The sequence below is a fragment of the Sciurus vulgaris genome (genome assembly GCF_902686455.1).
Source record: "Sciurus vulgaris genome assembly, chromosome: 3".
Taxonomy (NCBI): Eukaryota; Metazoa; Chordata; class Mammalia; order Rodentia; family Sciuridae; genus Sciurus; species Sciurus vulgaris.
In genome coordinates, this window is record NC_136463.1 from 3,945,911 (window position 1) to 3,961,244 (window position 15,334).

At 40.3% G+C, this 15,334-nt stretch overlaps 1 protein-coding gene and 2 pseudogenes across 3 annotated transcripts in view; 2 read left to right on the plus strand and 1 right to left on the minus strand.

The window, feature by feature from the left end:
- TNRC6C (trinucleotide repeat containing adaptor 6C) overlaps nucleotides 1-15,334 on the minus strand; it is a 115,089-nt gene that overhangs the window by 69,937 nt on the left and 29,818 nt on the right. Inside the window, 2 exon segments of the mRNA XM_079134193.1 lie at nucleotides 6,007-6,028; nucleotides 6,812-6,911. Coding sequence (XP_078990319.1) covers nucleotides 6,007-6,028; nucleotides 6,812-6,874 — 85 coding nt within the window. The 5' untranslated portion in view covers nucleotides 6,875-6,911.
- LOC306657803 (transcription elongation factor A protein-like 8) lies at nucleotides 544-5,999 on the plus strand (annotated as a pseudogene). Its single transcript has one exon. The product of its transcript is annotated as a transcription elongation factor A protein-like 8 (transcript).
- LOC306657414 (non-histone chromosomal protein HMG-17-like) lies at nucleotides 7,476-10,677 on the plus strand (annotated as a pseudogene). The gene is made up of 3 exons: nucleotides 7,476-7,548; nucleotides 8,994-9,075; nucleotides 9,445-10,677. The product of its transcript is annotated as a non-histone chromosomal protein HMG-17-like (transcript).

A 15,334-nucleotide genomic window follows, 5' to 3' on the forward strand; every position in this document is an offset into this window, starting at 1 on the left:
GAGGGATTTCTTTCAGTCTATTTAGAAGAATCCTAAGAACTGAAGTTCCTTCTAGAGTGACCAGTCTACTGAAAACAGGTACACAACACCTGTGTCTCTCATCTTGCTATGTGGTGGTAAGAAAACAAACAAAACAAACAAAAAAAACAACAACAACCCTGCACAATTGACTACCAGAAGATGAGGGTTCTGATACTGCTGCAACCTAGCTGTCAAACCTTACACAAATCACTTACCCTCTTTGGATCTCATTTCTTATCTGAAACAGGAACTAGGTCATCTCCAAGGATCCTTCAAGCTCTAAGATTTTATTAATTTTGTAGAAAGGCAAACAAAATGCCATAAAATGCCATAAAAGTACTGAGCATGAGGAAGACTTTTAGCTACTGCCTTTAGAAGAAATTGATACACTCATTTGTTTTAGTTGTGTGAATATGAGTGTGAATTCATGTAAATTCCAGGATTCTGGCAATTTTATCGTTAACACAGGAAAAAGACTGATCTGACACTGTGACCAGTGCCCCACCCAAGCAGAAGTGAGAGCACATAGGATCTCAGGCAAACCCAGAGATCGTGTTCAGTTGTTGTTCTTTGGGCACCAATGCAGAATTTACAAGAGACTATTTTGTTTGTGAGCAGGCTCACAAGGAGGTTCTCAGATGGCTCAGGGCAGCACTTGGCTGGGTTTGGGGAGAATGGATTGGAGGGAAATAGCAAAGTTCAAATAAACATATATTTATATTTGTGAATTTATAATGACATGCATTCAAGGATGGTTGGCAAAATGTTAACTGGTAAATATCTCAGGATAGAGGGATTTCAAGTAAACCAGTTAATGCTCAAATTATTTTCAATGAAAGTACATTACTTATGTTCTTCATCACAGGAGGAAAAATAAAGTAAAGGTTAACTACAACAACAACACAAGACTAGAGGCAGGAAAAAGGGGAGGGAAAGGATTCCAGAAAAATAAACATGCTCAGATTTTTCAGGAGTGTAGGACATCACCCCACTGAAGATCTGCAGACTCAGAGAAGAATCAGAAGAGAGGAACAAGAGTGAACACATGTCTGAATGAAAGTCCCCCACAGCTAACCAAGAGTGTGTTCCTGGCTACAGGGTAGCATGCGGGGAGTGATCACTAGGTGCATGGTATTTCATACATGGATTCCGCTGCTCTGAGTCTTAAAATGGCCTCCACAAAGAAGGCACAGGTCAGGATGTGAAAAGACAGCCAGGGAGAATTTTCTGTTTAGTTGTGAAATCTGCAAAGCAGACTTTCTGGAAACCTTGTTTACAAATTTATGGGGTAGGAGGTATACTGTATATTAGATTACGTTTTTCAGTAAAGATATGTTTTTAGTTAGATTCAGTTCTACATTAGTCATTGAAGTAAAGTTACAAGTTAAATGGTTATAGTCAGGTGTGAAAAAAATTTTAGTGATACTCTAATGAAGACCATCCTACCAAGACCAGTTAATATTCTGTGGGAGAAGGCAGGGGTAGTATATTATGTGTGTACATAATATACTCTAAAAAGTTCTCCGAAAATGTTTAAAATAAATCGAAATTTAAGGGATAGGGTTGTAGCCCAGTGGCAGACAGCTTGCCTACCACATGTGAGGCACTGGGTTTGATCCTCAGTACCACATAAAAATAAGTAAAATAGGGGCTGAGGAGACAGCTCAGCTGGTAGAGTGCTTGCCTCGAAAGCACAAGGCCCTGAGTTCGATCCCCAGTACTGCAAAAAAATAAAAATAATAATAATAAGTAAAATATAAAAAGGTATTGTGTCCATCCACAACTAAAATATCTTAAAAAAAATCAAAAGTTAAAGAGATCAAGTCTCAGTTATTGAGAAAATTAAGTCAAATACAATGCTAACTAACAAAAGCATCTATTTCCTAATACTGCTAGTTGAACGGTTTTCTTTGAGGCACTCACACATGCTAGGCAAGTACTCTACCACTGATCTACAGCCCAGTCCTGAATGATGTATAATAGTTCAGAACAAGAAAATTAGTGACTGATTTGATCTAGTTTAATTTAATTATCAAGACCAAAACAGTTTAATCTTCTTTGCCAAAAAACTGACCTGGCATATTACACAGTGTATAGCTACGGCCTCTCTCTAGAGTATTCAACTCTTGGACTCATTCAACATTAAACTTTTCCAACATTCAAATGCCCTGGGCCCTGGACTTCTGAGAGCTGCCCTGTGTTACAGCAAGGTCTCTCCCTGTTTCTGGTGATTCTCTCGGGCAGGCTAGCTGGCCCTGGGGTCAAAGCATAGCTAACTCAAGTTCTGTCAATTGCTGACTGTGTCCTTGGTCAGCTCTTGGCCTCTGAGCACACTCCCTGCCACAGGCAGGACTGCTCTGGACCACAGTGACTGCAGAGACTGGACATGCTGGGGCAAGTGTCTGCTGCGTGTTTTTTCAGTGGGCTGTATGGCAGAAGATTCTAGGGACATCAGCCACCACTCACTTGCTCCACAGTCATAGGGACACACAGTAAACTTCCAGAGCCTTAATTTACTCATCTGTCCCCTAGAGAGAATGCCACCAACAATGCAAAATACTAAATGTAAGGGCCTAGTACTGGGTCTGACATGAAAGAAGTCGCTGAGTGAGGGTGCTGGGGAGGAGAGACAGAGCAGGCAAATGGAGTCCCTGCCCTATTAATGCAAGCTAGAACAGGGGAAGCAGACAGGAATGCCAGCATGTTAGAAAATCAAATCGAGCTTACAGTCCAGGACCTGTTTCCCTGTAGCAGCTCGCTTCTGATGGAGAAAGAGAAAAGTAACCCAGATCCTTTAAGGACTCTTGGTCTTTTGGGCGTGACACAAATCGAGGTGAGGGAAGAGGGAGGAAAATCTCCTGGATCCCTGAAGGATTAATTTATTCCAAAAGGAAATAATAAAAAAAATCCAACATGCAAAAGTCTTGTGAAGAAAATGAAGGAAAACCATAGAACATGCCAAAGGCAGAAGACCATCCTTCAGAAGATGTACCACAGGAAACAGAAGGAAATCCTCAACCTTCCCAAGAAAATTTAAGCCAGGAAGCAGAAGGAAACCTTAGAGGAGGGCCCGCACAACTGGTCAGGGATTTAAAGAGGACACTCCTGTTAGGCATGTGGACCCTGAAGAAATGATAAGGGGAGTAGATGAGTTGGAAAGGCTTAGGGAAGAGATCAGAAGAGTAAGAAACAAGTTCGTGATGCTACGTGAACGTCTTTGGAAGCAAAGACGTTCACGTGGCCATCCTTATCCAGTATGCTTCAGGCCTTGAATTCCTTTTTGTCTGATATTGAAATCTAGCCCCTGCTTTCTTTCTGTTATCATTTTCTGATGTATCTTTGACCTTCATCTTACTTTTGGTTACATGGCCGTATTGTTTCAGGTAGTTTCCTTGTCACCAGCATCTCACTGGATTTTGACCTACTTTCCAGGTTTCGTTTTTCAGCTGGAAAGCTTCACGCATACGCATGGAGATATGCTCATTCGTCCCGTATGCACAGTACAACGTCAACAGGTTACAAAGCAGCATGTTTAGTATCAGCTCGCATATGTAGGATACAATTCCAAATTGGGTGTGTATGTGTATACACACATACATATCTCAAAAACTCAACTGTGCTTATTTTTGAAGTTTTGTTTTTTATTTGCTTTTTGCTTATGTGTATTTTTTAATGAACACCTTTCACACACACAAAGAATTGAGGATTTTTTAATAAGTAATAATCAAAAATAGTTTGCAACTAGCTTGTAAGGGCAATGGGGGCACCTAAACTCTTGATGAAACAACTATAAATGAAATGTAAACCTCAAGTTACCTCTGGATTTCTTTGCCAGAGGAATAAAACTGGCAATCATTACAAAAAAAAAAAAAGAAAGAAAGAAAGAAAGAGAGAAAATCAAATCGACTTCATGTATAAACTCAGATGCTACTATAGCAACCTCACAGGGCTGGGGTTGTAGCTCAATGGTACAGCGTTTTCCTAGCATGTGTGAGGGTTTGATCCTCAGCATCATATAAAATACATAAATAAAATAAAGGCATTGTGTCCATCTACAACAACAACAACAAAAGCAAGCAAACAAACAAAAACCAACCTCACTAGTTCAAAGTCAGGTCAAGTCTGTACGATCTGACACTGGGGTCCAGTCAGAAAGTCAGAACCTTCGACTTGCAGCAGCCAATTTTGATTTGGCTTGGTAATGATGGAGAATTTAAGTAAATTCAAACCTAATGCTGCTAATGCTCTAGTGAACTACCTAGTAGTCCTGTTTTTTTAAAAAAAACTTCTTTACAGTTCAATAAGCATTTTTTTGTTTAGTAGGATGTGAATGATAATTATTATGAACCATTCTCAGGCTAGTTAGTAGTCACTGATAATCTATACCCAAAGGAACAGTATTTTAGAGAAGATAAAAACCCCAGTAGAGTGTGGAGTCAACAATGAAAATACTGATCAGCACAGCAATAGAAATTATTAACTCTGTGTAAAGTGGTAGGCCAACTGTAATTCACAATTACTACACATAAATAAACTGTTACTATCTGAGGAGAAAACAATTACAATGACAGTGAAAATGGAATACAGCTAGGATTAAAGCAGAATATAAAAACTTCTCGAATGTTAAAAAAAGGAATGATTCAGAAAACTAATACTGTATTTTTAAGTGACAACTATTAAGAAATCACTGTTTCTTATTTCAGATCATAAGTTCAAATACAACTAAGTACCAACCCTTTTGAGCCCCTCTGGAATTTACCATGCTTCTAAGAGTAGAAGAAGGAAAAATCTCCTTTTTACTTCGCTGCCTTTTAATTTTCAATTTATGTTAAACTCATCTCTTAATGTGACTCTAGTTTAAGGAGAAAAGGCTGAGTTGCACCAGGATCAGAAGCCCTGGGCTCTCTCAGTCCTATCTTTACCACTGTCAATCAAGAACATGATGCTCACCAGGAGCATTATCTATAAATGAATTCCTGTCCTGCTCAATTACAAACTCAATGAGGTAACATACATAACGTTTTCTTTGAAAACTATAAAATGCCAAACTGAAGTGGAGTATATTGGTAATGACGGCAGCCTGAGTAAGCATGCTCATAAAAGTGTCTCAGTGTATGTGTACATGTGATGGGTCGACAGAAAATAAGAACTTAAGAATGACAACAGTTAGAGAGATCCTTTACTGAGCACCAACTATAAACGAGGAATTGAGCTGTTTTCTGGCATGATTTCATTCTGTCTTTACAACAGGTTTATGAGGCAACAACAATTCATTGCTCATTTTAAATATGAGATACCTGAGAATTAAAAAAGGGAAGTCACTTGCCCCAAGTGAAACAGAGCTGGTGTATGTGACCCAAAGTATGCCCTTAACCAGGGAAACCACCTGAACACATCAAGCATGAACTGAAGAGGCTGGAAGTGTGGCTTGCCTGTGTTCATTCTAAATTTCCAACACAACTCAGTGATGCTGGAGCTACAGTGAGAACTGTGTGTTTCCATCAACACCCCGAAGGCAACAGAAACAAGCAAGTTCAGGACTTAGAGGACACAAAAGAAACCTCTTATGTATCAATAAGGAAGAAGGACTATAGAAAGGTTACACCTACAAAGAATAGCTGGCAATGAGGAACTGGAAGTTTTTTTAAAAAAATTCAGATATCTTTGGTTATTCTTACTCCAACTCAGTCAGTTTGTTCCTTATTTGGTGGAAAACAAACCGAAAGAAAATTAAAAAGTATTGTGTAGAAAGCTAATGCAACATTCTTAAGGCATTTTTAGATTAATCAAAGGCCAATGAGATGCAGATGTAAAACCAGTGTTAAATGAAGAATTTCACAATGAATAATAAAAAGTAGAATCACAGACATGCTTATATCCTTTGTTTTGAGACATCAATTAAAAATTGAAAAAAGAAATCACACTCATAAAAAGTTTAGTACCACCATAAAATGTACCCCCCGACACAAATATAAACAAACTTACCTTTGGTTTTTTGATCAGCAGCCTGAAAAAACAAAACAAAACAAAACCAGAAATTCTTTAGGAACAATAGTGTGTAGAATGTGTGCATATATAAAAGTCTATAAGCAGAATTTTACACTGAAAATTTTAAAGCAAGCTTTTGCCCAGTTTATTCATTATAATTTATTACTGGGAAAAACATGTATTTGTCTACATGCTATGGATTACATACCAATAGTAAACTAAAGACCAAAAAAAAAAAAAAAAAACAACAACAACCTATATGGAAGCTCATTTGAGCTCTGTATTTTAATAGTCTAAAAGGCATACAGTTTTAAACTACAAGATACATTCAACTAGGCAAGAATGAAAACAAATGGCATACTTCGTATTTAAAAGGCAGAAAATTCAAGCATGACTTTAATGTTTACAGCAGAATTTTTGATTTTTAATATTTACTAATAGGATTTATAAAAGAACATAGGCCAAAGAATTTTCTGCAAAAATTATTTTTAGCTTTTCTAAAACGATCAAGTTTCATGACCTTTTCCTCATTCCTTGGAGGTGGCTGTTGTGAAGAGTTCTCTTCATCACCAACGACTAGAATCAAACTTCTTGACACAGCTCTAACATTCCCAGTTCTTAAGAGCTAGTGCAGCTGTCACCCTGTGCTATTTCACCAGCTCAGTATCTCTTCCGTGCTGGTCACAGACTCAGCACGTTGATTTAAAACAGTGACAGAATGAAACTTGGTCTCAGATGGCTATGACAAGGCAAGTGAGACACAATGATTGCAGAGACAATGAGTTAGTAACTCTGGTCAAACCTTTTTCTGAGCACCTTCCTTCTTTTTCTTTTCTTCCTGCTTTTTCTTTTTCTTTTCTTCCATCAAACGCTCCTCTTCTTGTGTTTCTTGTTCTTTCTCCCTGTCAAAAATAAAGAAAAGCAGTATTAGTAAAATGGCTGTTTTAAAATTTAGAAAATGAAAAAGCATTAACTGCAGAAAAGTCTTAAGCCAGGCACATATTGGAAAAAGGAGGCCACAGAGAGAACATCAGAAATGCACATTTGTCTGTTACTGCTGGGTGTTCTTTCCTACTACTACAGCAAGCTGCCCTACCTTTTTTAGTGGTTTTTAGTTGTCTCTTTCATTTAGTTCACATTTATTGGGCACCAAACTACCACCAGGCATTGTACTGAGGACTTTAAAAGCAAAATATTGTAAAATATTACAAAATATTGTAAAAGTACAATATTGAGTAAGTCATAGTCTCTTCCCTATAGCCCCATGCCAGTATTTCTCAAAGTGTCGCCTCTGGGATCGTCATCATCATAATCAGTGGATTCCTAGGTTCTATCCTGGCTCAACATACCAGAATCTCTGGAGGTGATTCACAGCATACTATAATTACATGTTTGTTTGATAAACTGTTTTCTTAAACAGGTAGCATTCAGCATGGTGTTATTGTAAAGATACGTGGGTACACAGCATGGAGGAACACATCTGGAAGAAGTCACAGCAGCCTAGAGGCTGGGCTGCGAAGCTGAAGAGAGCTGGCTGGCGTAGGATGGTGTGTCCGTGGCCAACTGATTGCTTGTCAGCTCCAAATTCACCCTCCGACACCTGGCTGCAGTAGCTGACAGAGATTCGTTAAGCATTTCCCTTTCAGTGGGCACTAAGTGGAGCTTTCTTAGTAGAAGGTACTTGAGGGATACTGAAAGAGGAAGGGGCCTCCCTGCTGTTTGAGGTGGCTACATTGTAGGGTCAGCATGTGGGTATGAGGCCACTGGTGATGGTTCCAGTCCTGGGCTCTGGCACAGGCAGCCCCTCAGCAACCCTACAGCTCTGGCATAATCTAGAGTCATCTTCCCATGACCCACTCAATACAGACACTGTGCTCCAGGCCTCCTGCTGCTAACCCACCCCAGATTTGTCTCTGGTGGTCTTCCCAATAGCATGGTCCCTCCTGACTAGAAAATAGTGTACCCCAGGCCTGCTGCACCGATACCCTATATCTCTGCCACAAGCCCAGGCATAGCCTGACCCAGAGGGTTGCACCAACGCCCCCACTTCCTATGTGTGCCCATGCAACTGGCTATGACTCCTCTGGGTTCTGTCTGTGCTCCTGTTGGAACACAGGGGACAGGAATGCTTCCTGCTATCCAGCAAGGGGGGTCAGGCCTGATCTGGCAAAACTGCCATCCAGCGAGCTGTGAACACACCTTCAATGAGTATGCAGCCTAGGTTCAGGAATTGGTCTTCCTTCTCCAAGTTCCTTCCTTGGGTACTCTACTAAAGCCTCGGGTCCACAACATTTTCTATGATTACATTTTTATCCCCATCTATGTCACCTTGTAGTTTCTAGCTCCTGGCTGATATAGGTGGGAAGGGGAATTTCACAGACTCAGGAAGAGAAAAACTTGCCCAAAAGCCTCAGCAAAACATCAACCAACCATCAATGTTGCTTTGAATTTATTCATTTGGAGTTTGTTTTTAATTTGTAACATGCTTTTATGTACAACTACGTGCACAAGGATTTTCAACTGAGTCAGTTTGTACATATTTAAATACTACCCTAATAAAAATATTTTAAATCAATACGGAATGTGGAATGTCTTTTTGAATATTCTTTCTTCAAAACTACGGTCCTCAGTCTCTGGCTGCCTGTCAGAATTACCTGGGAAGCTTCAGGACATAAGATTAAGGTCGCAACCCATGTTGGGGAGATCACTAGGAACCTAAATCAGGAGATGGCAGTGTTGAAAGCTTCCAGATGACTCCAACTTCAGCCAGCATCGAGAAACACTGCTTTTAAAATAGCTCTACACATTTGTCAAGTTTGAAAAATAATTACTCATTATTTTAGATGATACTTTCCAGGCATGGTTTCATGATAAAAGGTGCAGAGACATTAAGAAATCTGCATTTACAAAATTCTTCTAAGGAGCAGGGAACCCCTGGGTACCAGATAAACAGTGACTACCTACTGCCATCTTATACTTTCCAGATCTACAGCACAACGAGACCCTTAAATTATCTTCAGAGAGTAAACTGAATAAAGCAGACAAGTACAGTCTACAGTTTAAAAGGTATTCAATAAAAGGAGTAAAAATGACTTTTGTTATTTTTAGTTCTATTTGTCTGCAAATTAATTAGAGCTAGCTATTCTCTGGCAACACAGTGAAGATTTTATTACAACAGTAAACTAAAGTGTTGTAAATAAAGAGCCCGTGTAGCCATGAGACCTCTTACCAGGTCCTGCTGTGCTCATGTTCGCGGAACAAAGCATAACTCAGATGTCAGATACTTAATAAAGCTTCATCTAATTTCCTCCAGCTAGCAATAATGGTTTCTATCACTTTTAGTGTACAACTTCTGCTATTCTTTATTATATTAATAATTTTAAAAATAGGAGCAGTGTGAAGAAGAGGCGAGAATGACCCCCGGACCGACCAAAGCCACCTGCTGCTGCATGCCCGCATCCAGCGCCTGCGTCCCACCACCGTTGCCACCACGCCCAAGAGAAAGGCTGAAGGGGATGCTAAGGAGATAAAGCCAAGGTGAAGGACGAACCACAGAGAAGTCAGCAAGGCTGTCTGCTAAACCTGCTCCTCCAAAGCCAGAGCCCAAGCCTTAAAAAGGCCCCTGCAAAGAAGGGAGAGAAGGTACTCAAAGGGAAAAAGGGAAAAGCCGACGCTGGCAAGGATGGGAATAGCCCTGCAGAAAATGGAGATGCCAAACAGACCAGGCACAGAAAGCCGAAGGTGCTGGAGATGCCAAGTGAAGTGTGTGCATTTTTGATAACTGTACTTCTGGTGACTGTACAGTTTGAAATACTATTTTTTATCAAGTTTTATAAAAATGCAGAATTTTGTTTTACTTTTTTTTTTTTTTTGGTGCTGGGGATCGAACTCAGGGCCTTGTGCGTGCAAGGCAAGCACTCTACCAACTGAGCTATCTCCCCAGCCCCTTAAGCTATGTTGTTAGCACACAGAACACTTCATTGTTTTCAGGGGAAGGACCATATGTCACTAGTAGAATGTCTCCAAAGCTGGATTGCTGTGGGGGAAAACACCTTCCCCTGCTAGTTTTGAGAGACTTCCTCTTGGCTCCCAAGAGAAGGGATTCCCTGATGTTGGCACACATAGCCACCTTGGCACAAATGTCTTGTGGTATGGAAAAACTCAAATTCATCTTATGTCCTCCTCTCCCTCTGTGCCATCGGCATAGACTTAACTCCCCTACACTCAGACCTGTTGGGACCTGTCTCCCAACAATTGGTTTTACCAGTGTCGGCAATCTGGACTTCCCAGTGACATCATTGAGATATTGTCCCTCAGAAGAGCAACAGTTCCTTTTCTAGATTGTGGATCTTCACATTAATAATTTTTGCCATTTTCATTTCATTTCCTGCAAGTCAGGGTTGGCTTGTGAAAAGTTGTTAAATAACATGCTAAATGTGAAATGTCACCCCTCACTCTAAACTTTCCCTATTCAGAGCATCAAATGAAGATTTCATAGGGTTTTATAGTGGCTTTCTGATTTTGGTAGTGCATCAAAGAAGGGAATTTGAAAGTTGTTCTATACTGTTAACAATTGTCTGCCCATGTCCTGCCTGAAATACCATGATTGTTTATGAAAAGTATCTTTAATAAAACTGGATACAGTTTGGCTTGGAAAAAAAAAAATAATTTTCAAAAAATCAATGGGGGCTGGGGAGATAGCTCAGTCGGTAGAGTGCTTGCCTTGTAAGCACAAGGCCCTGGGTTCGATCCCCAGCACCCAAAAAAAAAAAAAAAAATCAACATCTAATCACATTTTTACTTTATACTACTACTGAGTTTAAAACATTGGCCTTCTTAAATCCCCATTCTAGAGCCTTCCACTCTGTTTTGTCTGGGCTGAGAGCACCCACAACGACAGCAGACTACTGTTTAACCCCTTAAATTTTTAAAAATTGTATTAAAATATACACTATACACAATATGCTCTTTTAAGCAGTTTTAAGTTCACAGTTCAGTAGTGCTCTGTTTATACCACTGGGCAAAATTCCACTTTACAATACTGAAACTGTCCCTACCAAAACTTTCCACTTCCCCATCTCCCTGCCTTGGGCAACCCCACTTCTACTTTCTCTGTGAATCTGACTACTTTACATGCCTCATTTGGTTTTGATCTACATTTCCCGAATATTCAGGGGTCTGATTGTCTTCTCACAGACTGCTGGTCATGTGTGTATCTTCTCTGCAGTCTCTTGTCACAATTCTAACTATTCTTTTGCTTGAACTTGCCAGGTTCTGGAACTTCAGGATAATATACCCACACATCCTTTCTGCCCATAATGTCTGCTTAGGCAGAGGCTTTCACAAAGACACACTTCCTCAGCTGTTTTCTTGAGAAAGACTTCCTTGAGCTTCCTAAACAACATAATCAACACATGAACCTTTTGGAGCAACAATAATTCACCTTTTACGTATCATACTGTCTTTTTTACAACTGTCACTGTTTCCTGGGCACTTGGCTCAACTGTATCTTCCAAACCATCTACTTGAGTTTCTTATTTCACGACATTTAAGTTTTTTAGTAACTATTTCTCTCTCTCTTTTTTTTTTTTTTTTTTTAGTTGTAGGTGGAAAACAATACCTTTATTTTTATGTGGTCCTGAGGATCGAACCCAGGGCCTCATGCATGATAGGTGAGTGCTCTACCACTGAGCCACAACCCCAGCACCTTGCTCTTGTTTTCTGTATGAAAACCACCTCTATTCCAGTCATAGACATCAATCAGGGTTTTTTCCCAAAAGGCTTCTGCATTTCCTGTACTGTCTGTGTTCTTCCTCTGGACACTTTTTCCCCTGGGCTCTCTGATAGGAGAGCGTTTCCTCAGTTGCCTAGTAATCCAGCTTGACCATTCAGGTCTGAATGTGAAGCAATAAAAACCAATCCAGAGTTTTGTGTGCATGAGTGGACTTGTTTCATGGTGGTCTTTCCTTTAGAGAACAGGCAGGGAGTGGCTATTTTGTCAGAGCAGTCCCAAATGCAAAATATGACATTTTTCCTGATTACCAGGGTACTATACCTATTATTAGTGACCATCCAGATTACTCCACTGCTGGAATTTTCAATCCCACTTTCCGACATTTGGATGTGACTTCTATTCCCATTTCCTTCTAAATTGTTTTCATCAATCACTTTCCTAGAAAGCCTAAAGCTGAAGGCCATCCCTTATGGCCACTAGTTCAGTCTCACAGGAACGAAAAGAGGGAGGGACTGATTCATTTCACAAGTGTTTTTTGGGCAATGGTTTTACAAGAGTTCCCGAATTACAGACATGAAAAAGTCAGAGTATACATACACTCAAGGACGCTCATGTAAAAGACACAAGAGAAGCAAATAGTCAGGCCACCACAGTGACATGTGCCTGTGCGGTCAGCGTGTGGCAAGATGAGCATCTGGGCTTCCTCTCAAAGGACCTTTCTGGAGAGGGAAGAGACCGTATGGTTCTGGCTCTAACTGAAAACATGAGCTTTCTCTGTCCTTGGGCTATGACAGCCTTGGTGGCAGGACTCTGTTCTGTCTCTGTGGCCCCAAGAAAAACCTGTGACCATTCAGGGATTTTGTTCCCAGTGTCTGGGAAGATCTCAACTGAAGTCCACACAGGACAAAATCTCCATGCAAATTTTCAAGGCATCAACTTTATTTTTTGATATGATCAAGTAATACTTAGAATTACATTTAAATATACATGATTTAATGTACATTTATAAATGTAATGTTATTTTCTTTTTTCGGTACTGGGGATTGAACTCAGAGCTGAGCCACATCGCCAGCCCTATTTTGTATTTTATTTAGAGACTGAGTCTCACTGAGTTGTTGAGCACCTCGATTTAGATGAGGCTAGCTTTGAACTCCTGATCCTCATGCCTCAGCCTCCCCAGCTGCTGGGATTATGGGCATGTGCCACTGTGCCTGTATTTTTTTTTTTCTTCTTCTTCTTTTTCTCAGTAAAATCTTTGCTTTTCTGTTTGATTTTCTTGGTATTCCTTTACCCATTTCTCACCTCCCTCCAAATCCACATCAACAGTCTATTGTTACACCACCAGCTAACCCATGTTAACTAATCAGTTCATATCCACCTGTTTCTGCCCATACTCATGTAATGATATGAAAATGCACATACTTATACATTTTCACAAGGGATTTTATTTGATCATTGTTTTGCAAAACTGGGATAATGCCATATAAGTTTTGCATTTTGCTTTTTTCATTCAATACACATGTGAATGAGGAAATTTCCCTCCCCCACTGCAACTGATAGGTCCAATCTATTAAATTTCTAATGGCTCCATAATATACCATGGCATGAGTGTTATAATGAAGTACTCAATCATTCCTCTATTCATATGCATCCACTCTATTCTCAGTTTATTGCCACTACAAAGATTCCCAGCTTCTGTGAAAGACAATAGCATAGACTGGCAGCTATGGGTTAATGTTTCAGTAGTAGTGGGAACTAGGCAAGGAGAAAATCTGATGCATGTCTCAACTTCAGGGCCTGGAGCAAGTCTAAAGGGCCAAAGCAATACAAAGTACCTATCCTTTATACAAGGCATCCTGTGGTGAGCTCCTCTAGCTGGCTTTTTTACTAAAGAAAAAGTTTATTTTGATCATCCAAATTTTTAATATATATATATTTCTTTCATTCTCAAACAGTTCTGCAATCTTGGGAGTAGGAGGGCATGGGTAGAGAAAGAAGCAGCTCTCTCAGTCTCAGGCAACGCTGGAAGGGGGTTGGAGGGGCAGAAGCTTCTCCACAGGGCCCCAACAGCATGACTGACTCAGTGCTCCTCATGAAACTCAAGTTTTCCCAAGAAAACAATGATTTGGAACATGAAATTATGAAGGGTACTGGGAATCCAGTCCCCACTCTCTACAAAATGACTCTGGATGGAGAATATTCCAATTTACAGTCTTTATGTTAGTTGATTGCTGACAATATTTGTTAAATAAGATTCAGTGAAACAGCAAGGGGACCTGTTTTTGCCCTTGAGGTTTAGTTAACAGAACCTGAAAATGTTTCTTATCCTTAGTTTCATCTACAAGATACACCAGTCCCTATACTCTGAAGTTACACTGGTTACACTCCAAACATCTCATCAAAATATTCTCTAGTTCACTTTGTGTGAGTGTGTGTGTGTGTGACACGTTACTACTTTTAAAGTCTGGCTAATTCAATAACAACATCCTTGTGGTGTTTAAGTTAGGAAGGGCTGGTAAATGTTGGCAGACAAAATTAGAGAGAGAAGAGGAAGGAAGTGGTACCCTGACCAATTATCATAGCAATATGTAAGGTTATTTATTCAATACGTGTTTGAATACCTGCTCTGTGTGGGAAATATTTGCTACACCTTGCAGGTAGTACAGGAGAACAAGACAAAATAATCATAGATCTCCAGGGCATATAATCTAGTAGGAAAGAGACAGTGAAGCTTGAATCATATTTAATACTCCACGCACTACGAAAAGAAACAGTAAGGGGGAGAAGGTGGGGGATTTAGAGTCGCAAGAATGGGTTCCACTGTATTGTTTAGTTCTGAGCATATGGGGGTGGTGAGATGCTTGTAGGCTAAGCTGCACACAATGGCACACACCTGGAATCACAGCTACTCAGGAGGCTGAGGCAGGAGGATTGTAAGCTCAAAGCCAACCTTGGCAACTTAGCTCAAAATAAAAAGGGCTGGGGACAGAGCTCAGTGATAGAGTGCCTTGGGTTCAATCTCCAGTACTACAGAACAATATAAAACTAAACAAACAAACAAAAATAACCCTACCACCACTACCACTTAGGTCATCCAGCAGGACACAGACTAGGGGCAAGGAAGGTAAACACGCACCAAGTAGCTCTGATGGACAAGATTAGAGGAGGATCCTGGGGTGACATGGCCAACAGACTCTTGGATTTTCTGAGGCTTACACTGAGTGAGGAAGGGACTGTGACTTGCTTCTAACCATCAGGCGATGGCAGAGGAGTCAATCATTCCCTTGCTACGTGACAGAAGACTCTATTCTAGCAGACTGGCTTTAGATTCTCCCTCTCAATTGCTGGCCTTAAAGAAACAAGACAATTATGAATCCTGTTACTTCAAGGAAGCAATACTGCCAGCATGGCCTGAGGAAGCATGGACAGCAAGCAACCCATCCTCAGCTCTCGCTGTGACTGAGGCCTTAGAGGACCCCGCTGCATCCAGCATCCTGACTCATAGAAACTGAAGTAAGAAGTATGCATTGCTTTAAGCCACCAAGTTTATGATGATTTGCTACGCAGCACAGAAAACTAATACAGACAGTG